Source organism: Chanos chanos, chromosome 5 (assembly GCF_902362185.1).
Source record: "Chanos chanos chromosome 5, fChaCha1.1, whole genome shotgun sequence".
NCBI classification, from domain to species: domain Eukaryota; kingdom Metazoa; phylum Chordata; class Actinopteri; order Gonorynchiformes; family Chanidae; genus Chanos; species Chanos chanos.
In genome coordinates this window covers 4,839,715-4,864,790 of record NC_044499.1, presented here as the reverse complement: position 1 = coordinate 4,864,790, position 25,076 = coordinate 4,839,715, and the positions used below count along the sequence as shown (strand labels likewise).

At 38.9% G+C, this 25,076-nt stretch overlaps 2 protein-coding genes across 2 annotated transcripts; both read left to right on the top strand.

Moving 5' to 3' along the window:
• Positions 1–3,640: 3,640 nt before the first annotated feature.
• On the top strand, positions 3,641–18,537 carry LOC115812795 (sialidase-3-like). Its single transcript, XM_030775304.1, has 3 exons — positions 3,641–3,716; positions 4,734–4,961; positions 17,486–18,537. The coding sequence occupies exons 2-3, from the start codon at positions 4,749–4,751 to the stop codon at positions 18,380–18,382; spliced, it is 1,110 nt and encodes a 369-aa protein (XP_030631164.1). The 5' UTR covers positions 3,641–3,716; positions 4,734–4,748; the 3' UTR covers positions 18,383–18,537.
• On the top strand, positions 7,200–8,529 carry LOC115812793 (sialidase-3-like). Its single transcript, XM_030775303.1, has one exon. The coding sequence runs from the start codon at positions 7,231–7,233 to the stop codon at positions 8,134–8,136; it is 906 nt and encodes a 301-aa protein (XP_030631163.1). The 5' UTR covers positions 7,200–7,230; the 3' UTR covers positions 8,137–8,529.
• Positions 18,538–25,076: the final 6,539 nt, after the last annotated feature.

Genomic DNA, 25,076 nt, shown 5'->3' with positions numbered 1-25,076 from the left:
ATATAAGAGAAGGTAAGAAACGGGAGTAAAGTGCAGATGTGTGCAGTTTATGTGAGAGGTAGTGAACTGGGCAGTGTTAACATCAGGCTGAGGTAGTTTAGTGAATGAGATGAGATGAATGGCAGACATGTACAGTAAATAATGTGGATAAAAACAGGTGTTCTACAAATATCCAGATATGGGGTGTAGTGCAAGGTTCAGGGTCCAGCCCTAGTGATAGGTGCTAGGATGGCATTATGGGGTGTAGTGCAAAGGGTCCAGATATGGGGTGTAGTGCAAGGTTCAGGGTCCAGCCCTGGTGATAGGTGGCATTTACTTATTTGTTTTCAGCTCAGGGCTTTTAGCCAAGATTCACCTGAAACTTGGCTGTAAAACCTTTAGCTAGAGTTCACCTGTAATCACCTCCGACACTTTTAGCGAGAGTTCACCTGTAACTGTTCCTGAACCTAACCTTGATAGCCAGGTGTGAGTAGAACTTCTAATCAGGTCTGTCCCCCAAACACCTCCAGACTTTGTTTTTTCTTAATCGCTGGACAAGCACTTCAAACAACAACTGTATTTCACACAATATAACTTTACTTTAGTCGTATTGTTTCCTAGATAATTGTTTACCAACTTAGGTATACCCATCATCCCAAGAGACCTACGCGTGGTGTCCCTCACTTTCAAAATCACAGATCAAACAATTTACTCATGTCTGCTTATGCATCCATTTAACTGTGTTTGCATTAGCCATGGAGATGCATTATGGCTAACACAACACAGAGCTGGCAGTAGTTATTGGAGTGAGAGTAGAATAAATTCATGAATTGACAGGAACATACTGTATCCAGCTATCAGAAAATTCAGTCTGATGCATTTTAAGACCTTTGTGACGCCACACAAAAGCTAAATTTACTAAATAGACAGTTTTGAAGGGCAAGAACTCCCCACCTACACCAATGGGATAACTATTGTAGTGATGCAAACTAATAAAAACATGGTGGGGTGTGAACCAAACACTGGGCAGAATAAAATGACAGACCAGATATATTCACTGGCATGAATGAGAGCGAGAGAACATGGTGTAACAACAGAATGAGTGTCAGTGAACCTCTCTAACACTTAGACGCTCAGTTTCAATGTAAGAATTTTTATAGAACAACATTACATATTTAATCTGATTTATAGTACTGAAAATTGTATATTTGTTTTATATTTTTACATGGGAGGGAGGGAGGGAGAGACTGTGTGTTTGTTGCTAGAGGGGTGGTGGATAATAAACATAACAGTAATTTCTCATCCTTTCCTCCCTCCCTCTCTCTCTCTCTCCCTCTCTCTCTTTCTGTGTGTGTGAGGGAGGTGGAGCATAACAGTAAAGGAGTCATTTCTGAGAAACTGAAAGTGGAAGGAAGACCCTGATAACACAGATAATGATAATAATAATAATAATAATAATAATAATAATAATATTTATTTAGAGCCCAATATCACTATTTATAGTCTCAAAGGGCTTTACATGTCTATAACAAAGTCAAATCAAAATTATATCATGCATAAGTTCAAGAAAATAGGTAAGTCTTTAGTTTTGTTTTAAAGGAATTGAGAGAGTTTGCCTCCCTAACTTCTTTAGGTAAACCATTCCAAAGGAAGGGAGAGCGGTAGGAAAAGGCTCGGTTGCCAGCGGACTTCTTTTTAATAAACCAGAATCTTGAGAGCGCAGGGTGCGAGGTGGGTTATAGGGTGTAATTAAGCCAGACAGGTAGGAAGGCGCGAAAAGTCCATCAATTCCAACTGTTATCTGTAGCACATTACTGTCGTTTAATTATTTACTTAATTATTATTTGAAAATAAAAATTTCAAAACATTATAAGCCTGTTGTAGTGTGTCTGTGTAAATCACATGTGTTTGTGTAGACAAACAAGTCAGAAAGACATTGTCTCTCTTATGTGTAAACCCCAGTCACCTGTTTCCAATGAGCCTATGCCACCGGGGTGGCATTTTATTATAAGTGACTTGAAATATGCAGCCAAAAGTACAGTTCTTTTAGGTGTCTAGATCAGAAAAGGCACCAGTCAGAAACCAGATGCATTAGAAATGAAAATATAAGATAACAAAAAGCTAAAACTGAATCTGTCAAATCCATCATTAATTCACATAACATAGTCAGTTAGAGGAGTGAATGTTCGCCATTTGAAGGTTAATTATTCATTTTACAAAATTAAGCCAGAAGATTCCGCTTGTGTTTTTATTTATTTATTTTTTGTGCCTCAGATGATATATATATATACAGCGTCACCAGTCTACTGATCACCGGTCTGATCACCTGCCTCACATATTCGAACTTTAATTTCATTGATTTTCTCCCTTATTTAGACCTTCTTAGCAAAGTCTTCACTTGTTTTCCAAGCACGAACCTTTGCCAGATTCCTTTGTTAGACGAACCTTGTTTGAACAAACTTTGTGAGACGAATCCTGTTGATTTAATTCAATCCATTCTGTTTGAATTTAGTTTTTTTTTTTACAACCTGTTCCAAGCCCGATCCTTTGCTTTTCTCTGCCTTTGTTAAATAAAACCTGTGTTGCACACCTGCGACCTGTCCTGGTTTTGCTTTTTGACAGTAACAGATATGCATTATACGTAAGACTCTTTCAGAGTATTTCACCAAATAAAGGCCACTGTGCATTAGAAATGTTATTAACAGTGAAAAAAAAAATGAGACAAGCTGAAGATGCTTTCAAATTGGACTCTTTGATTAAACACTAATGAAGTGTAACACAGACCAACTCAAGTTTGATGAGACGCTCCTGTTATAGACAAACAAAAGTAAGAGCACTCATTTTCTTCTGTAAAGTGCAGTGTTTCATGGCACTGGGCAGACCAGCACTGCAGTATTTTTTCTCACAAATGCAGTATAGTAGGAATTCACTCAGTTTATATTTGTGTAACTACATACCTGTCTGTCCTGTATACCTCATACCATACGGTTATAATATAATATAATATAATATAATATAATATAATATAATATAATATAATATAATATAATATAATATAATATAATATGAGGTTGGTGGGGCAGCAGGGTTCTCCCCGCATTTGTCTAGAGATATCCGATTTCCCTTTTTTTTTTTTTTTGGCCATTGAATGACCCCAGGATGGGTGGGGTGGTAATTCTTCCTCTTGTTTTGGTGAAGGACTCCAAAAAAGTCAGTGCTGCTCTGAACGCTTGGATCAATGTTTCTGTAAAGTTACGCTGTAATGCTGTTCCAATGTATGATACAGAATAGAATAGAATAGAATAGAATAGAATAGAATAGAATAGAATAGAATGGAATGGAGTAGAGTAGAATAGAATAGAATAGAATAGAATAGAATAGAATAGAATAGAATAGAATAGAAAGTTGTTTGGGGGGCAGGGTTTTCCCCCTGTTCTTGTCTTGAGATATCTGATTTCCTGTATTTCCTGGGGAATTTCAGTCCACTCTCATAATGTCTCCTCCTTTATTTACTCCATTAGCTAAAGCCCAAGCCCCCCCCCCCCCCACCACCACCACCACCACCACCACTGGCATTCCTTATAAAAGCAGGTGTTCCTAACACAATATTTCAGATCATGTTTGTCCACTTCTCCAGTGCAGCATTTTGATCTCACCATCGAACGTCTTTATTAATCACAGAGAAGAATCATTACCACGGTCATCCTTGTACGGAATTAAGTCTTCGTGAAGTTCAGGTATGTTTTGTATGTAATTAAGTCTTCGTGAAGCTCAGGTATGTTTTGTATGTAATTAAGTCTTCATGAAGTTCAGGTATGTTTTGTATGTAATTAAGTCTTCGTGAAGCTCAGGTATGTTTTGTATGTAATTAAGTCTTCGTGAAGTTCAGGTATGTTCTAATGAAATCATGTGTTTGTTTTGCTACTACTTCCATGGATGCTGTCATTTCTTAAAATATTTGAACAGGCTTAGTTTATCTTCAGAACACAGCTAACAGTTTCAGCTGTGATAGTTTCAGCTGTGACTTCCTTTGTTGATTGCCAGAGGGCAACATAGCCTTTGTGATTTATGCTTCATCTTAACTGTGTTAATAAGTCATGTGTGTTAATTAGCTATGATTTACGCTTGTGTTTGTTACTATATAAAATTTGACCTCAGTTTTGGTCGTAGCTTGGTCCTGGAGATAGTTTTCAGTGAACAAAAGTGCAGTCCTGAATAAGTCATACTTGTTCTCTGTTATCTCCAGTGTGCTTTAACCCGCCCCTGCCAGGTCGTTTGGACTTGCCTAAAGTTTTGCTTCACTGAGTCTAATGCAGTGGTTTTTCCCTACAAAAAGCCCCACCCAGTTTAAATTCAGTTTCAACTTTATTGTACGACAAAACCGTGGAGAGGTAGTTATAAGGGATTAACAACAGTGACACTTGTAACAGTCTAAAGTGTTTTGGTGTTAAATGTCAATATGTTTTTCCTAGTGATCAGGGTTAATTTAGAACACAGAAGTTCCGGACTGTTACAGACAGTGGTGTGCACTGGTATGTGACTCCATCATGCACTCCTCCACTTTCACTAATTAATGCCCCCCCCCCCCCGTCTCTTTGTCCAGAGTGTGAGGTTATTAGTAAAACAGGATGGTTTAGTTCAGGTTGAGCTGTAACCTGTGAACTCCTCTGCCTTAGAAGACTGGAATTGGACACCCCAGTCTAGAATTTCTAGCATGATGAAATGTTCATTTTCTCAAATGCTTTCTTTTTCAGGAAAGTTTGTCAGCAATGGGCCAGGGAAGTTCAGAAAGCTCTCCCCCCACTGTAGGAGTGAAGCAGACTGTATTCAGAAAGAACAGCAAGGTGATATACAGAATCCCAGCTCTCTTCTACTTTGAAGAAAAGGAGATGTTCCTGGCCTTTGCTGAAAAGCGCAGTGGTCCCCGTGATGAGGATGCAGAAGTTCTTGTCATGAGCAAACTGCATAAAGGAGACAATCAGGTGACCAGGGATTTGTTTGTTTGTTTGTTGAAATAAGACTGTGGGCTTCTTTTTGTCTAAATAGCAATTTAAGTTGTTAGGAGGAAGTACCTGATGTGCCACCTGCAGGAAAAATAAATAGGAAACAACCCCCCTATCCCCCTAAAAAAAAAGCAACCAACCAAAAAAAAAAAAAAATCCCAAAATGGTGCAGTAGGACCCTTATGATTCTTTAAAAAGCATTAGAGAATCTGGGATGAGGCAGATAATAATAATGAAACAAAAACAAGAGCTTATACAGCCCTGTAAAGGTTTAAGTCTTAAAGTAAAAGGAGAAATAAATAGTGATTTCACTAGTCAGATCTGTTATCATGACAGCAATATTTCTTCCAATCATTGTTATTTTTTGCTGTTAGTATTCTCACTCTACTCTTCTGGGCCTATGAATCCATTCTCTAACTATAAGGCATAAGTGAGCTGGTTAGATAAATGATATCAGATAGAGAAATGCAAATTTGGCTCTCTAACTCTGCACTCTGACATGTTTGACAGTGTTATAGCTCTTAAATGGTTATGCGTGAAGTGCATTGTTTGGATTCTATAACAGTCAAATGAAGGAGCTGACAGTGCTTTTCTCTAAATCTTCAAAGACTCTCGTACCAAATCAAACTATAGTTATACGTGACAGGGCAAAAACAATGTTTGGATTCCCTCCCGTTATATTAGGTGATTTTGGCATAACCCTGGAACTGTGTCGTAGCCAGAGGTGGACAAAGTAAACAAGTCCATTACTTGAGTCAAAGTATAGATACTCCTGGTCAAATATTACTCCACTACAAGTAAAAGTTGTTCAGTTCAATTTTTACTTGAGTTAAAGTACTGGAGTACTGGCTTTTAAAAATACTTAAGTATTCAAAAGTACATTTTCTCTTTAATGTCATCGCATTGTTGTATTGTTGCAACAATGCACTTACAGAGTCTAATGACTCTGAAACAACCTACTGAATGCACTGACTTGCTTGTAGAACCTGTAGAATAAAAAGCTTGTGGAACATGCTACAAAGCCTATAGAAACACAGTTGAACCAAATGCTTCCTCTATAAAAGACAGTGTATAGCTTCAGTTAAACAGGCACTGGGTTAACTCAGATTGGCCTTAAAATGATAAACACGTCATAATGTTGTAGGCTAGGTTCATTTTACTTCTACTACATAGCATTGTCTGAAATGTGAAACAGCTGGATGACCGTCACCGCTTGATTCCCGCCCCCCTCGTCTTATTGGGACCGGGTCCTACGTGAATCCACTGACCTTACAAATATTACTGCATTTACCTGACAAGATTAAAACATATATTTCTGAAAGGATTTTTGTCAGTAACATTAACTCTGCATTTTCACTAGCTAAGCTATTAGTATGCGTCAGCAGTGGATTCGCACAGGACCCGGTGTTATGCCCCAAATGGTTTTCAAGCCAACTGGTTTCCATATGTGTTCATACACTGTGTTAACAGTAGAAGTTGTGGTCTGCCTCTGTTCGTCACACATTCACAAACATATAAATCGCAATTTTCATCTCATATCTAAGTGTTAGGCGAACAGAGCGTGCGAACGCATACGGGAAGCAATTAGATTGGAAACAAGTTGATTTCAAAAATCTCAGACATGGACTTAAGATATGGCTATAGCTGCTCTGGTGAGGAACCTTTATCTTTATCATCTTTATCTTCCATTGTAGTAGCCATCAGTAAAACCGCCAAGTTCAGTCGTTAAAAAGAATGCAGCACGCACTTGACTGACAGCATTGGAGCAGTTTACAGTGATTGGTTTTTCCCCTGTGATGAACACAATATCGCATTTTAGAAAGAAAATTCGTCCACTGACTTCAAAGCTATGCGTTAAAGTAACGTGTAAGGAGAACCTTCATAGAAATGTAGTGGAGTGAAAAGTACAACATTTGTATTTCAAATGTAGTGGAGTAACAGTCATAAGTTTCCAAAAAAAAAAAAAATAACACAAGTACAGATACTCGAAAAATGTACTTAAGTACAGTACTCAAGTAAATGTACTTCATTACTGTCCACCCCTCATCTTAGCTATCGCAGTGATTGCACATTTCTCTTTAAAAGGGCTGTTACATAGTGAGGACAAGGAGGGATGTAAAAATCAGAGAAAGTTCTTAGCTTCATACTGCAACACTTGCTGTAATACTGTAATACATACTGTAAACTGCTCTAATGTCTTGAAATTTAATTTCAGTGGTCGGAACCAGAGGAACTACAAAAGGCACGTATGAAGCCCTGTCGCACAATGAGTCCCTGTCCAGTGTATGAAAGGACCACTAAGACTCTTTATCTGTTCTTCAACTGCGTCTATGACAAGGTCCCAGAAAGAACGCAGATTGACAAAGAAATAAACCTAGCTCGACTGTGTTACATCACCACTAAAGATGTCCAGACATGGAGTGAATTAACAGACCTGACAGACGTTGGTGAGATTGGTGAAAAGGTTAAGGACTGGGCCACTTTTGCGATTGGTCCAGGGCATGGAATTCAAATGGAGGACAACACGCTGATCATTCCTGCATATGCTTATCACAAAGACACAAAGAAATCCCATGCTTTTGTGTTTTCTAGTGGTGATTTAGGTGAGACATGGCATGTTGGGAAGAGGATTGAAGAGAAATGTGGTGAGTGCCAAGTGGCTGAGGTGATTGACAGTAAGGGAAGTCACCTCTACTGTAATGCCCGTGGCTTTTCGTGTTGTAAATCTCGAGTAGAAGCTTTGAGCAAAAACCAAGGAGAAAGCTTTGGCAAACCTAAACACCCCAAATTGCCTGAAACAGGAAAAAATGGTTGTCAAGGCAGTGTTATAGCCTTCCAGCCACGTGTAGATAAAACTCAAACCTGGCTACTCTTTACGCATCCAGATGACCCATGCGACAGAAAGAATCTTGCTGTGTACTTGAATAAAAACCCTTTGGACAGTAAAGCTTGGAAGAAAATGAAGGTCATCAAAGGAGGTCCTAGTGCATACTCAGATGTGGTTTATGTGGAGAAAGAAGATTACTTTGCTTGCCTTGTGGAATGTGGAGAGAAGAGTGAGAGTGATCAGATCGATTTTGTGACGTTCAGACTCGACACTAACCAGGTTCCTTTTGCTCTTACAGTGCCTAGAGTTATGACCAGTGATGCATGATGGGAGAATTAGTAATGGTTCTCACAGAAGGGCTTCACTTTCACTTCATGTAAATGATACGTTAAGAGTTTAACAAGCCTCATTAAAAGAAGCACGGTTTCCTAAAAAAGAATTCATCATTCGTCATAATTGCCACTAGTTAAATCCATGGCCTAAAGAAACAACAAACAGATATTGGTTGCACATAACTGACAACAAACCTGTGGCAGTCTTTCCTCTGGATGACAGTTCAGCCTGTCCATGTGTCTAAAAGGGTTGAAATATTTTCATTACACATATGTAGGTCAGGACACAGACAGTAGTGATTCCAGTCTGCTCATATTTTATCCCATAATTTACACATTGCATTTATTTTGATCACGGCTATTTAGATCAATACACAAAGCATAAAAGCTTGATTCTGCTCATATATGTTATTATGTACCGTATATACATATACATATGCTCTTAAATTAGCACGTGCATACCTTTTTTCATGAAAACAGAAGACACTACGTCACTATCTCAGTATCTCAGAAAATCTATTCCACAACCAGCAGGGCTTTGTTTGAGAAATACATTACCTTTGTAATGCTGTGGGGAAAAGATTGTACCTTTTATTGTGATGTAACAAGTCAAATGTGGCCAGGTAAGACTGTGGCCAGGAACATTTGGGGGAGAAAACAAGAATATGAAAATATTCTGTAACCATCTCACCAAGTACAGGGGGAAATGAATGAGTTAGATGAACGTGTGAGTAAAGGAGCAGATAAGGGACAAATTCAAGTGTTATATACAATCTCAGCTGGATGAGCTGTGCACTCAATGTCATATTTTAATATGCAGACGTGTTCGTAAGGCTGTGGGAAAAATATTGCTTTGCATTATGATTGTAAGTTTTAGAAGGAAAAAATGCTTATTGTCATGATGAAGTATGAACATTATAGGGACCCGTGCTTTCTTAATTACTATATGCTGCAAAAATGCATGTGTGTGTTAAAACAATGAGCATTTGTCAAGAAGAAGACAAGGCCTCTGTGTGTCTGCAACACCTGGGTGTGTATCTGGTGCTCCATGAGAAAAGTTACCTTGTATACTTTCACACGTGTCCTTGGACGTTTGTCTTACTGTATGAAAAGCTCTGCACTCCTGAACCTCGGTGGGAACTACTCTTCATCTCTGAGGTGTGCTTCTCCTGTGATCATGTAATAAAGAAGAAATGATTCATCACATCTGAACTCTGAGATTTAGCAACTCTCATTACAGGGGACTCCAAATTTCCCTTCCAATGCACCTCGGGAGGCTTCTACACAGCTAATACTGACTGGTGATGTTTAGGTTTGTCAGGATTCACGGTTATCAAAGAATTCAGTTTTAATACAGTTTATTCATTTTGCTCAGCCTCATAAATGTTTGAATTGACTATTTGTGTGGAGTGTAAAAAAATGGAAATGTCATATTTACGACTTTATTTAAAGAAAAAAGAGGGAAGATCACACAAAGCCCTTATAATCATTCTTGGAAAAGAAGTGTGAGAAATCTGTTGAGGTCTCAAAAGATACCAAAGCGATAACTCTTATAAATACACAGCTGCTATCCTTGGCCTTGACACCCAGGCCCTCTGCCATTTATTGTTACACATTTACTGCATAATAATAATAATACTAATAATAATACTATAAGTTTACTGAGAGCCCAATATCACTATCTATAGTCTCAAGGGGCTTTACATGTCTATAACAAAGTCAAACCAAAGTTGTATTATCAATAAGTTGGAGAAAATAGACAAGTCTTTAGTCTGGTTTTAAAGGTATGAAGAGAGTTTGCCTCCCTAATTTCTGTAGGTAAACCATTCCAGGGGAAGGCAGAGCAGTAGGAAAAGGCTCGCGGACTTGGAATGACTAATAGTCCAGAATCTTGAGAGCGCAGGGTGAGAGGTGGGTTATAGGGTGTAATTAAGTCAGACAGACAGGAAGGCGCAAGCCCATATAAAATTTTATATGTTAATAAGAGGACCTTAACATCTGCTCGTGCATGAATTGGGAGCCAGTGAAGGGAAGCCAGGACAGGTGTAATGTGATCAAACTTCCTTGTTCTGGTCAGAATTCTGGCAGCAGCTGAAGACTTTTGGCACTAGAGTCGGACAGTGGTGCAGCTTAAGTCTTTTGTGAGTGAGACGCAATGGACTTATAAATGGGTGTTTGCTTTCAAAGGGATTAGTGTTCAAAAGAAAAAAAGGGCTCTCTTGCACTTAAACATGCACACCATGCAGGTACAATGCAATAGCATTTTTTTTTAATAATATGTATTACAACATACAGTGTCGTTACAATGTACAGCCAGCAGATGTCACTGTATGAGTGTTTAATTTTGCTGAGAACACAGAACACACTCAGCAACTCCAGTCTAAACCAGTCAGCTCTCTCCTTGATAGCCATGTGTGAGTGGAACTGCCAATCAGGTCTGTCCCCAAATACCTCCAACCTTTGTTTTTTCTTAATTGCTGAACAAGCGCTTAAAGCAATTTGTACTTTTAACTTATTTCTGGAGAAATGGCAAACAATGCTTGAGCAGCTGTCAGTTTGGCTGCAGCTTCATGTTTTGATTGAATTTCTTTATTGCTGAGAAAATAGATTTTGACACACCACCGATGTAATATCTTTTTTGGAGGAAAAAAAAGGAAAAGAAACAAAAACATTTTATTAACTGAGCGATGGAAACCCCACACCTCATGTTCTGCTTGTCTGACATACTTCTGTGCTCTTCTTTTGTTGTTGTTGTTGATTTTGTTGTTGTTATTTCTTCTACTACTTTTTAACACAGGTGCTCATGGGAAGTGAAGTAATTCTGAAAGAAACCGTGTGCTTCTTCAGGAAATCAACACTAAAAAACAGGAGAGTCTCTGTGAATGCAAGCCATCTGTGAGCAGAGGCATTTATTCTAACATAATATTTCGTTCCATGAAAACACCATTTCATACATGCAAACATCATACATACAGGCCTGTTATGATTTAATTTACTCTACTGCTCGGTACAGAGAATTCAATATCACTGAGTGAAGTCCATGTAAAATCACCAGCTGCACCTGTTTTCCTGGGTCAGTCATGTTTACAACATTGAATATTCAACAAGAAAGTCTTTCAGATTATTTTCTTTTCATTTGTGTTATTGTTCAGTTCTCTCCAAAGATAACATGTATTCTGATGTTTAGAAATCAGTGTTTCCAGCACTTCATAGACAAAAAATGTCAGGAAATACAAAAGATAACAATGACAATCAGTAAAGATTCGGTCCATGTCTGGCCATCCTTAGCGGGGCTGTTACACAGTCAAACTTGGTTTATTTCTTTTATTCTGCTGTTATTCATCCTTGTCATACACACAGTTGAAGAACAGGCAGAGAATCTTTACCAACTTAGGTATACCCTTCATCCCAAGTGACCTTCGTGTGGTGTCCCTCACTTTCAAAATCACTGATCAAACAATTTACTCATGTCAGCTTATGCATCCATGTAGCTGTGTTTTCATTAGCCATGGAGATGCACTATGGCTAACATGACACAGAGCTGGCAGTAGTTATTGGAGTGAGAGTAGAATAAATTTGAATTAACAGGAACATACTGTATCCAGCTTTCAGTCAATATTACAGAGTATCTGCAGCTATCAGCAAATTCAGTTTGATGCATTTTAAGACCTTTGTGATGCCACTTTGACTCACTGGCTACACCACTAAGGCTACACAAAAGCTAAATTTACTGAACAGTCTCGATGGGCAAGAACTCCCCACTTACATGTTTCACCAATGGGATAACAATTGTAGTGATGCACACTAATAAAAACATGGTGGAGTGTGAACAAAACACTGGACAGAATAAAATGACTGACCAGATATATTCACTGGCATGAATGAGAGCGAGAGAACATGGTGTAACAACAGAATGAGTGTCAGTGAACCTCTCTTACACTTAGACGCTCAGTTTCAATGTAAGAATTTTTATAGAACAACATTACATATTTAATCTGATTTATAGTGCTGAAAATTGTATATTTGTTTTATATTTTTGACATGGGAGGGAGGGAGAGACTGTGTGTTTGTTGCTAGAGGGGTGGTGGATAATAAACATAACAGTAATTTCTCATCCTTTCCTCCCTCCCTCTCTCTCTCTCTCCTTCACTCTCTCCCCCTCTCTCTCTTTCTGTGTGTGTGTGTGTGTGTGTGTGTGAGGGAGGTGGAGCATAACATTTACTGAGGAGTCATTTCTGAGAAATTGAAAGTGGAAGGAAGACCCTGATAACACAGATATAATGTATCTGATATTCTACTTCAATCTGTGAAGACAGTTTATCATAATTGTTTTGATGTCAAACAAACAAACAAACACTTGAATTATTGCCATACAGAAAAGTCCATCAATTCCAATTGCTATATGTAGCACATTACTTGCCTTTGTCATTTAATCATTTATTTAATTATTATTTTGAAATAAAAATTTCAAAATATGATAAGCCTGTTGTACTGTGTCTGTGTAAATCACCTGTGTTTGTGTAGACAAACAAGTCAGAGAGACATTGTTTCTCTTGTGTAAACCCCAGTCACCTGTTTCCAATGAGCCTATGCCACCGGGGTGTCATTTTAATTATAAGTGACTTTAAATATGCAGCTAAAAGTCTGGTTCTTTTAGGTGTCTAGATCAGAAAAGACAACAGTCAGGAAACTAGATGCATTAGGAATGAAAATATAAGATAACAAAAAACTAAAACTGAATTTGTCAAACCCATCATTAATTCACATAACGTACTCAGAGGAGTGAATGTTCGCCATTTGAAGGTCACATATTCATTCTACAAAATTAAGCCAGAAGATTCCACTTGTGTTTTTATTTATATATTTTTGTCCCTCAGATGATATATTGTCACGCTGGTGGTGTGGTGCAGGACCCAAGTGCAAGACATGATGGTTGAAGGTGACAAACGGAAAACTTTACTAACAAAAGAAGATTAAAATACAAGTGCAAACTAATAACAAAACCCGATAACAAAAAGGTGCAGCATGACAGTGTGCACAAAACACAAACAACGATAGACAAAGACAAGGCAAACACTAGGACTTAAATACAAGGGAGAACTAAACAGGGCAAAACAGGATTGGTTCAAATTAACAAGGTTAATAATCGGGACAAACAGGAACAGGTGAGGGGCAGAGACAGACAGAGCAGGAGCACAAAGACAGAACAAAACAAAATGGAGGTGCAGGCTGTGACATATATATATACATATTTTCTCCCTTATTTAAACCCCTTTGTTTTGCATCTTCTTAGCGAAGTCTTCACTTGTGTTCCAAGCACGAACCTTTGCCAGATTCCTTTGTGAGATGAACCTTGTTTGAACAAACTTTGTAAGACGAATCCTGTTGATTTAATTCAGTCCATTCTGTTTGAATTTAGTTTTTTTTTTTTACAACCTGTTCCAAGCCCGATCCTTTGCTTTTCTCTGCCTTTGCTAAATAAAACCTGTGTTGTGCACCTGTGACCTGTCCTGGTTTTGCTTTTTGACAGTAAGCTAAATATATGGCCTGACTCTTTAGTCTTTGGACAAACAGATATGCATTATACGTAAGACTCTTTCAGAGTATTTCACCAAATAAAGGCCACTGTGCATTAGAAATGTTATTAACAGTGAAAAAAAATGAGAAAAGCTGAAGTTGCTTTCAAATTTGACTCTTTGATTAAATATTAATGAAGTGTAACACAGATCAACTCAACTTTGATGAGATGCTCCTGTTATAGACAAACAAAAGTGAGAGCACTCATTTTCTTCTGTAAAGTGCAGTGTTCCATGGCACTGGGCAGACCAGTGTTATGGTATTTTTCTCACTAATGCAATATAGTAGGAATTCACAACCTCAAAGATATTTCAGCAAAACAGAGGACAAACAGAGAGGTAGAACTGAGGTAGGACTACCATAGTTTATATTTGTGTAACTACATACCTGTCTGTCCTGTATACCTCATACCATACGGTTATAATATAATATAATATAATATAATATAATATAATATAATATAATATAATATAATATAATATAATATGAGGTTGGTGGGGCAGCAGGGTTCTCCCCTGCATTTGTCTAGAGATATCTGATTTCCCTTTTTTTTTTTCTTTTGCCACTGAATGACCCCAGGATGGGTGGGGTGGTAATTCTTCCTCTTGTTTTGGTGAAGGACTCCAAAAAAGTCAGTGCTGCTCTGAACGCTTGGATCAATGTTTCTGTAAAGTTACGCTGTAATGCTGTTCCAATGTATGATATAGAATAGAATAGAATAGAATGTAATGTAATGGAATGGAATAGAATAGAATAGAATAGAATAGAATAGAAAGTTGTTTGGGGGGCAGGGCTTTCCCCCTGTTCTTGTCTTGAGATATCTTATTTCCTGTATTTCCTGGGGAATTTCAGTCCACTCTCATAATATCTCCTCCTTTATTTACTCCATTAGCTAAAGCCCAAGCCCCCCCCCCCCCCCCCCACCACCACTGGCATTCCTTATAAAAGCAGGTGTTCCTAACACAATATTTCAGATCATGTTTGTCCACTTCTCCAGTACAGCATTTTGATCTCACCATCGAAACGTCTTTATTAGTCACAGAGAAGAATCATCACCACGGTCATCCTTATACAGAATTAAGTCTTCGTGAAGTTCAGGTATGTTTTGTATGTAATTAAGTCTTCGTGAAGCTCAGGTATGTTTTGTATGTAATTAAGTCTTCGTGAAGTTCAGGTATGTTTTGTATGTAATTAAGTCTTTGTGAAGTTCAGGTATGTTCTAATGAAATCATGTGTTTGTTTTGCTACTACTCCCATGGGCGCTGTCATTTCTTAAAATATTTGAACAGGCTTAGTTTATCCTCAGAACACAGCTAACTTAAATAAATATGTGTGATAGTTTCAGCTGTGACTTCCTTTGTTGATTGACGGAGGGCAACATAGCCTTTGTGATTTGTGCTTCGTCTTAATTGTGTTAATTAGTCGTGTGCATTAATTAGCGCTTGTGTTTGTTACTATATACAATTTGACCTCAGTTTTGGACCGTAGCTTGGTGCTGGAGATAGTTTTCAGTGAACAAAAGTGCAGTCCTGAATAAGTCATACTTGTTCTCTGTTATCTCCAGTGTGCTTTCACCCGCCCCTGCCAGGACGTTTGGACTTGCCTAAAGTTTTGCTTCACTGAATGTAATGCATGGGTTTTTCCCCCTATCCCCCTATCCCCCTAAAAAAAAAGCAACCAACCAAAAAAAAAAAAAAAATCCCAAAATGGTGCAGTAGGACCCTTATGATTCTTTAAAGAGCATTAGAGAATCTGGGATGAGGCAGATAATAATAATGAAACAAAAACAAGAGCTTATACAGCCCTGTAAAGGTTTAAGTCTTAAAGTAAAAGGAGAAATAAATAGTGATTTCACTAGTCAGATCTGTTATCATGACAGCAATATTTCTTCCAATCATTGTTATTTTTTGCTGTTAGTATTCTCACTCTACTCTTCTGGGCCTATGAGTCCATTCTCTAACTATAAGGCATAAGTGAGCTAGTTAGATAAATGATATCAGATAGAGAAATGCAAATTTGGCTCTCTAACTCTGCACTCTGACATGTTTGACAGTGTTATAACTCTTAAATTGTTATGCGTGAAGTGCACTGTTTGGATTCTATAACAGTCAAATAAAGGAGCTGACAGTGCTTTTCTCTAAAACTTCATGGACTCTCGTACCAAATCAAACTATAGTTATATGTGACAAGACAAAAACAGTGTTTGGACTCCCTCCCGTTATATTAGGTGATTTTGGCATAACCCTGGAACTGTGTCTTAGCCAGAGGTGGACAAAGTAAACAAGTCCATTACTTGAGTCAAAGTATAGATACTCCTGGTCAAATATTACTCCACTACAAGTAAAGGTTGTTCAGTTCAATTTTTACTGGAGTTAAAGTACTGGAGTACTTGCTTTTAAAAATACTTAAGTATTCAAAAGTACATTTTCTCTTTAATGTCATCGCATTGTTGTATTGTTGCAACAATGCATTTACAGAGTCTAATGACTCTGAAACAACCTACTGAATGCACTGACTTGCTTGTAGAACCTGTAGAATAAAAAGCTTGTGGAATATGCTACAAAGCCTATAGAAACACAGTTGAACCAAATGCTTCCTCTATAAAAGACAGTGTATAGCTTCAGTTAAACAGGCACTGGGTTAACTCAGATTGGCCTTAAAATGATAAACACGTCATAATATTGTAGGCTAGGTTCATTTTACTTCTACTACATAGCATTGTCTGAAATGTGAAACAGCTGGATGACCGTCACCGCTTGATTTCCGCCCCCTCGTCTTATTGGGACCGGGTCCTACGTGAATCCACCGACCTTACAAATACTACTGTGTTTACCTGACAAGATTAAAACATATATTTCTGAAAGGATTTTTGTCAGTAACGTTAACTCTGCATTTTCGCTAGCTAACTATTAGTATGCGTCAGCAGTGGATTCACACAGGACCTGTTGTTATGCCCCAAATGGTTTTCAAGCCAACTGGTTTCCGTATGTGTTCATACACTGTGTTAACAGTAGAAGTTGTGGTCTGCCTCTGTCACCAGGTTCGTCACACATTCACAAACATATAAATCGCAATTTTCATCTCATATCTAAGTGTTAGGCGAACAGAGCGTGCGAACGCATACGGGAAGCAATTAGATTGGAAACAAGTTGATTTCAAAAATCTCAGACATGGACTTAAGATATGGCTATAGCTGCTCTGGTGAGGAACCTTTATCTTTATCATCTTTATCTTCCATTGTAGTAGCCATCAGTAAAACCGCCAAGTTCAGTCGTTAAAAAGAATGCAGCACGCACTTGACTGACAGCATTGGAGCAGTTTACAGTGATTGGTTTTTCCCCTGTGATGAACACAATATCGCATTTTAGAAAGAAAATTCGTCCACTGACTTCAAAGCTATGCGTTAAAGTAACGAGTAAGGAGAACCTTCATAGAAATGTAGTGGAGTGAAAAGTACAACATTTGTATTTCAAATGTAGTGGAGTAAAAGTCATAAGTTTCCAAAAAAAAAAAAAAAAATAACACAAGTACAGATACTCGAAAAATGTACTTAAGTACAGTACTCAAGTAAATGTACTTCGTTACTGTCCACCCCTGGTCTTAGCTATCACAGTGATTGCACATTTCTCTTTAAAAGAGCTGTTACATAGTGAGGACAAGGAGGGATGTAAAAATCAGAGAAAGTTCTTAGCTTCATACCGTAACACTTGCTGTAATACAGTAATACATACTGTAAACTGCTCTAATGTCTTGAAATTTAATTTCAGTGGTCGGAACCTGGGGAACTACAAAAGGCTCATATGAAGCCCTGTCGCACAATGAGTCCCTGTCCAGTGTATGAAAGGACCACTAAGACTCTTTATTTGTTCTTCAACTGCGTCTATGACAAGGTCCCAGAAAGAACGCAGATTGACAAAAAAATAAACCTAGCTCGACTGTGTTACATCACCACTAAAGATGCCCAGACATGGAGTGAAGTAACAGACCTGACAGACGTTGGTGAGATTGGTGAGAAGGTTAAGGACTGGTCCACTTTTGCGATTGGTCCAGGGCATGGAATTCAGACAGAGAACAACACGCTGATCATTCCTGCATATGCTTATCACAAAGACACAAAGAAACCCCATGCTTTTGTGTTTTCTAGTAGTGATATAGGTAAGACATGGCATGTTGAGAAAAGGATTGAAGAGGAATGTGGTGAGTGTCAAGTGGCTGAGGTGATTGACAGTAAGGGAAGTCACCTCTACTGTAATGCCCGTGGCAGTAAAGTTAGAGTAGAGGCTGTGAGTGAAAACTACGGAAAAACCTTTGGTAAAGCTAAACATCCTAAAGTGCTGACTGAACCAAAATACGGTTGTCAAGGCAGTGTGATAGCCTTCCAGCCACGTGTAGATAAAACTCAAACCTGGCTACTCTTTACGCATCCGAGTGACAAAAAAGAGAGAAAAGATGTTGCAGTGTACTTAAATAAGAGCCCTTTCAACAGTGATGCTTGGGAGAAAAAGAGGACCATCAACGGAGGTCGTAGTGCATACTCAGATGTGGTTTATGTGGAGAAAGAAGATCACTTTGCTTGCCTTGTGGAATGTGGAAAGAACAGTGAGTATGACCAGATCGATTTTTTGAGGTGCACACCTGGAGACCTTGGCCTTGACACCCTTTAAGGTGGCTCAGTGGTCGGCACCGTTGCCTCACAGCAAGATGGCAAAAAGGGAAAATGAATGAGTTGAATGTGTGAGTAAAGGAACAGATAAGGAACAAATTCAAAATTGTTCTCTCTGTTTCGGATATTAAAGCTGGAAAGGATCTCACCTACTGACCTTGGCCCTGCAAGGAATGATGTTAATTGTGAATATCATTTCCTGAATGTATGAAAGAATCAATGGAAGAACAAATGATTCCTTTGGTCCTTGCCAAATTCCCCAGATTAAGACAATGACACTGACTAATTAGCTAATAAGAAAATGGCTTTTAAAGCGTGAGGTTAGACACAGCAGTGACTGGCTTTACAGGTATCAGGTATCGCTAACCATCTTGATATGAAGACATCAAGTGATTTACCAAATGCCAATATTCTGTGAACTCTCCATATGCTGAAGTCTGTGGTGTTATTGACTAATGACACAGACAAAACATGGACATCCAAGTGTACTATACTCCCTTAAGCTTCACAGTTTTTCTAGTTTTCACAGTTAGCCTTCTATACTTGCCGCTGGCTGGGGCTATTGTCAATCATGTATGCTTAGCACAGTACACTGATGATGTGCACTTCTTCAGTCACCAAGCCTCTGGTCTCTTATAGTGAACTTCAGCTTGTATTTAATCATATGTAACTAACTGCATTGCTGTAATATCTGCACATTTTTATCTGTTCACCAGCTTTGTGAATACAATGGAAACATAAGTGTGTGCATGTACCAGTAAGTTTCTTTTACTGAAACAGTGTTGTAACTATTCAGAATATGTTGTTAACAATTGGATTGATTTACACAGACTACAGAGGAGGATTGTAAGTTCCATGTAATGTGAATTCCACGATGCTTAGAGGTATGAAAACATAAGTGTGTGCATGTACCAGTAAGCTTCTTTTATTGAAACAGTGTTATAACTATCTAGAATATGTTGTTAACAACTGGATTGATTTACACAGACTACAAAAAAGTACTATAAGTTCCATTTAATGTGAATTCCATGATGCTTAGAGTTCTGACCAGTGATGCAATGTTGGAGAAATGGAAGAAGGCCTCTAAAATGGAAGAAAGCCTCTGTAAGCTGAAGCCAATGGAAGAGGGCCTCAGTATACCAAAAAGGGAAAATGCAAGGTCAGCAAAACATGAAGGCAACATAAAAAGGGTCAAATCTAGGTTATAGTGACAGGGAAGCATAAGTAATGGTCGGGATGTAGTTGCTTCAGCATCCGCTTTGCATGGACTAGCCAAACGCTTGATAGTTAACACCTGCATTAAGGGTAAAAGTATCGGAGGTGAGAATGAGGACATGGCTGAGTATCCGAGGTAAGATGAGGACACGGTTGAATATTATTTTTTATTTAACCAAAAAAGGACACTTTGGAAATAATGGTGTATGGAATCATGAATTCTGGGAAAACTTGGGGAAATTTCTGGAAGCGAATGGGTTGGACCATGCAAAACACAGATGATGTAAGGGGTGTTACCATACAACCGTGTTATGTGCTTATTGGATACATAGGTTTAGCATGCAGGTAAAATTTTAGATATAAGTGCACGATTTTCTGTATTATATTCAGTCACTCCCTGGGACCTGACTCAGTTTGTTGTATTTTGTTCACTGCTGAATGCAATAAACTTACACTGCATCAGACTCCTGAAGACTTTGACTGCTTTTTGAAAACTTGGAATTCATTTTAAGCTTAGCATAAGAAGTACAGCATTTAATGTGGAGAAGGGACTCGGCCCAGACCTGGGAGTCTCTCCCACAGCATCATGGGGGAATTAGTAGTTGTTGGCCAAGGTCTCTGACAGGAGCACTAATCCTAGCATGCGTGTCTCAGTGGTGGGAGGAAACCCACGCAAACAGAGGGAGAACATACAAACACCACACAGCTGGGATTTGAACCCAGGAGCCTCTTGCAGTGAGGCAACAGTACTAACCACTGGGTGTTTTCATTGTGCCTATTTAGGTCAGGACACAAAACATAAAAGCTCAATTCTGCTCATAAATGTTATCATTTATACATATGTTCTTAAATTAGCATATACATATGTCTTTTTCATGAAAACAGAAGACACCATATCATTATTTTAGTGTTTGAGAAAATCTATTGCACAACCAACAGGGCTTCGTTTGAGAAACATGTTATCTTTGTAATGCACCTCAGGGGGTTTCTCTGGAAATACTCTTTAACCATCTCACTGAGCAAAAGGGAACATAAATGAGTTGGATGAATGTGCAAGTAAGGGAGATGATAAGGAACAAATTCAAGTGTTATATGTAATCTCAGCTGGATTAGCTGTGCACTCAGTGTCTTATTTTTCATAAGCAAACACATCCTAATCCAGAGCATTTAATGAATTTAATATTCCATAAAGCTTGTCACGCCGGCAGCACTGGGTTTCCCTCATTAATATCTTATTGTATGTGAGATTTACTCACACTTGGCATGTCACTGCTGCCACATATCCCACTTACAAGGTTTTGCCCATTGTCTTAATGTAGCCTTTTCCATGAATACATGACTGCATCTCATTAAAAACTCTTCCGTGTACACAGACAGTGGTGAGGCTTCAGTCTTTTGTGAGTGAGACACAATAGACTCATAAAAGGGTGTATTCTCACGTCAGGTGTTGGCTTTCAGAGGGATTAATGTAAAAAAACACACACACACACACACACACACACACACAACCATTTGTTTAAAGAGAAAAATGTTGATGCATAGTTGCTCTGAAAAACAGTCATGCCTCAAGCTCCTACCAAAAGCACCATGTAAAAAACTGGAGATATCCAGTAGTCATGCAATCATATTAGTCATGCAATTGTAATAATGTGTATTACAACATGGAGAGTGTCATTAAAATGCATAGCCAGCAGATGTCACTGTGCGAGTGTTTAATTTTGCTGAGAACACAGAGCACTCAGCAGGATTGGGACTCTTCCTATGTAATCCAGTGCAACTCTCTTTTTTTTCAGAAAAGTATTTCCTAAAGCTGCCTGTGTGAAAAGTGAGGATAGTTTAGTTGGAATACAAATACTGTAATGCATACTGTTAACTGGCCAGCTGTTCTGTTAGCAGGGTGTTTTGATGTGTCTAGTGCAGCCTGCTAAGTGAGCCATTGCATATAGGGATGCCTGCAGTCTCCCTTCTTTAGTTTCTCCCGGAGTGAAGATGGTGGGAATGAGGACCGCACACCCACACCCTCACCCTAATCTTTTCCCTGCACAAGCCCCTTGCTCCACCTCCAAGCCCACCCCCACCCCAAAAGCCCTGTGGTGATATGGAATGGTGGCAGGCACAGACCAAGGATGCTTTTTGTAAACTGATCAAATGCACTCTACTTTCTTATTTATTTTTTTCTATGTTCTTTTAAGCACTCTTCCTTTACAATGTTTTAATTTTCTGTGTTGTTTTAACTGTTTTAATGCACTCGACCTTTTTTTAATCTCTTATTTTCTATGTTCTTTCATCTGTTCATTTGTAAAGTTCTTTGAATTACTAATGTGTATGAATTGTGGCATATAAATAAACTTGCCTTGCCTTGGTCTCTGGGCGGATCACTTTGAGACCCTCCTCAACCACAACAACCCCGCTGATCCTCATATCTTCAATAAACTTCCGGATCTTCCATCAATCCTGCATCTTGTTCTCTGAAACCCGCCAACCATTAGCAGCCTGAAGAACAACAAAAGTGCAGGACCTGATGTCATCCCAGCAGAGGTCCTCAAACATGGAGGGTACCTCTTCACACGCTGCCTACACCTCCTGATCACAAACATCTGGACGTCCGAGATCCTCCCGCAGGACTGGAAGGACGCCAACATTGTTATCATCTACAAACAGAAGGGGGACAGAGCAGTTTGTGGGAAAAGCTGCAGAATCTCTCTCCTCTCCATCGCAGGGAAAGTTCTGGCAAAAATCATGCTCAATAGACTGGTGTAGCACATTTCGGAAAGTGCTCTCCCAGAAACACAATGTGGTCTCCGGAAGTCCAGATCTACTACCGACATGATCTTTGTCTTACCTCACCTACGAGAGAAGAGCAGAGGGCAGCGCAAAGACCTGTAAATAGCCTTCATCGACCTCAGCAAAACCTTTGACACCATGAACCGTGAGATGCTCTTGAAACAGCTCTACAAACTGCTCTTGAAACAGCTCTACAAACTACCACCCTAGTTTCTCTCCATCCTGCAGCAACGGCATGATCGGATGCAAGTCAGAGTCCTCACAGGAGAACTCCAGTCAGAGTCCTTCAATACTGATATCAGGGGAAGCAAGACTGTGTCTTGGCGCCGGTCTTGTTCAGTCCCTTTCTCTCAGCCATTACCCAGCTCTTCCACCATGCCCTGGGACACAGAGATGGAGTTCACCGTGAGTGCCACCTTGACGGAAGTCCATTCAACATGCGGGCCGCTGGTGGACAAAAGAGTCACTATGAGGACAATGCCAAAGACCTCCTAAAGTGCTGCAACATATATCCCACCCATCTTGAATCTCTGGGACTTTATTAGATCGGCCTGGCAGGTCACCTGTGCCAGGGAAACCGAACAAATACATCACACCACTCAACAGAGGAGGACCAAAAGGCATACCCTACGACACCAGCGGGAAGACGGCATTACCACAACGTCTGGGCTCCCTTGCCCCACCTGTGGGTGAGTGTGTGACTCACGCATTGGCCTCCACAACCACATGAAGAGGCACCAGCATCAACGGTGCTGAAGGGGGGATATTGGCGGGGCAGCACTACCAGCCAATCATAAGCATGCAGTACATGGCAATGCATATCTTGCACATTGGGTGCATGCATGTAATAAGATTAAAAAAATATAGGCCTACGGTAGCTAAAGTCCATTCGTCTGTCTCTGACATTATCATCTCGTTATTGTTCGTCAATGGTAATATATCCCATCACCGTTTTTGTTTTCACAGGTGCATTTTTATTCATTTATCATCTTGTTTTCGTCGTGGAAAAAAAAGTGTGTTGACGTCAAAAGGAACACTGCATCTCAAACCACAGCTTCCTGATTAAGGATGATAAATATGTCCCATCTGAGGGGCTCTCTAAAAGAAGAGACAGAGATAGAGAGAGAGAGAAAGAGAGAGAGGGGGAGAGAAAGGGGCAACTCTACATTTGTTTTAAGTTTCTTGTGCCAAAAAAAGGCCAGAATGAAAGGATCAGTGGTGTTTTTTGTTCTTTTCCTGAATTTTAGGAGTGCAGGTAAGAGGTTCCACTCTTCTCTGACAGACAGACACTTTAGTCTTTTTCAGAATTAACCTTTTCATTATCTATAATTTTGTTTTGTATGGTTGGTTGCTTTTCCGTATTTCTTTCATTCTCCTTATTAAAAAAATGTATTCTAGACATTCTTTAGGGCAAGACACTTGAGGTGAATAGGGTAAAAAAAAAATTAACTAATACATATCACCATGAAACTTCCCCAGCTGGATACTTACATTAAGACAGTCATTTTTTGTCTTACAAGTTTTCTGAAATTTTATGATTAAATATGCAAATGAGGCATTATCTAATTAAATATGCACTAATTTGTGTAAATTTCCAAAGCATAAATCTGAACATTGGATAAAGCCAGGTTCAAAATTCTTCTTTCATTTTGTTGACATATTAGAGTCAAAGTTGTTATCGAAGGGATTTTGGATATCTCTTTTTATCACTCCATAAATCAGAAAATACTGTCAACAGCCATAAAAAAATCCATTTTCGACACGTTTTAAGGAATAAAAAGTTATATAAATCAGGCTATAAATTATATATGAACAAACCCCTCTGTAAAAACCTTCAGAATATAGATAGGAATAAAACTGGAAAGTTTGGTGTACGTAAGTGCTACTGAAGTGGAGATTTCTGGCTCAGAGTATTAGAAAAAAAACTCATTTTGAGAAGACAGCCTTTAAAGATATGATAAAGATATGCCATCGTGCCTCTGGCAACTTGCAACCCTTGACATTTCCTCATCCAAAAATGCACTCAGCTCTGAGGACTGTACAACAAAGTGAGGTAACTGGTTTATCCAGGTAACTTCTGGTTAATTTAACTCAAAGTGGTAAACCTCCTAACAAAAAAGAGCCCTATGGCTTCATTCTCCTGGCAAAACGAAGCCATGGCTCTTCTGTTAGGAGGTTTACTACTTTGAGTTAATAGTAACCAGAAGTTACTTGGGTAAACCAGTTACCTCGCTTCATAGTACAGTCCTCAGATGTGTGCGCTAAATTACATGATCAAAGCAAGAGCTAAAAGGATTCGGGCTTAAAATCACACAACCACAAAATATCCCCAACCCACTTGCTGAGGTACTGCCAACACCCCCCCCACCCCCCCAAAAAAAGACCACACAAATATTACTGTTATATTAATGTTCATGTGTGTTTAGACAATACAGACATCAGTGTCATGATTCTAAATAGAAATAAAAAAAAAGAAAAAGAAAAAAAGGAAACAGTTTCACATTATGCTCAATGACTGCATACACTGCAACATGTCTTTACACAATACCTGTTCATGTAACCTGCAATAGTACCACAACGCCTTTTGTGTGCTGGGTAAATATGCATCTCACAAATTTTCTTTATTTCCATGCAGGATGCTGAATTGTATGTAATATCTCATTTTCAGACGTTGGTCTTACTTAACATGCATCTGC

Bases quoted from the DNA above. Each gene is read 5' to 3' on its own strand.
- LOC115812795 (XM_030775304.1), top strand. From the start codon at position 4,749: ATGGGCCAGGGAAGTTCAGAAAGCTCTCCCCCCACTGTAGGAGTGAAG. The intron at 4,962-17,485 runs GTGACCAGGGAT...ATTTAATTTCAG, and splicing joins TGCATAAAGGAGACAATCAG to TGGTCGGAACCTGGGGAACT.
- LOC115812793 (XM_030775303.1), top strand. From the start codon at position 7,231: ATGAAGCCCTGTCGCACAATGAGTCCCTGTCCAGTGTATGAAAGGACC.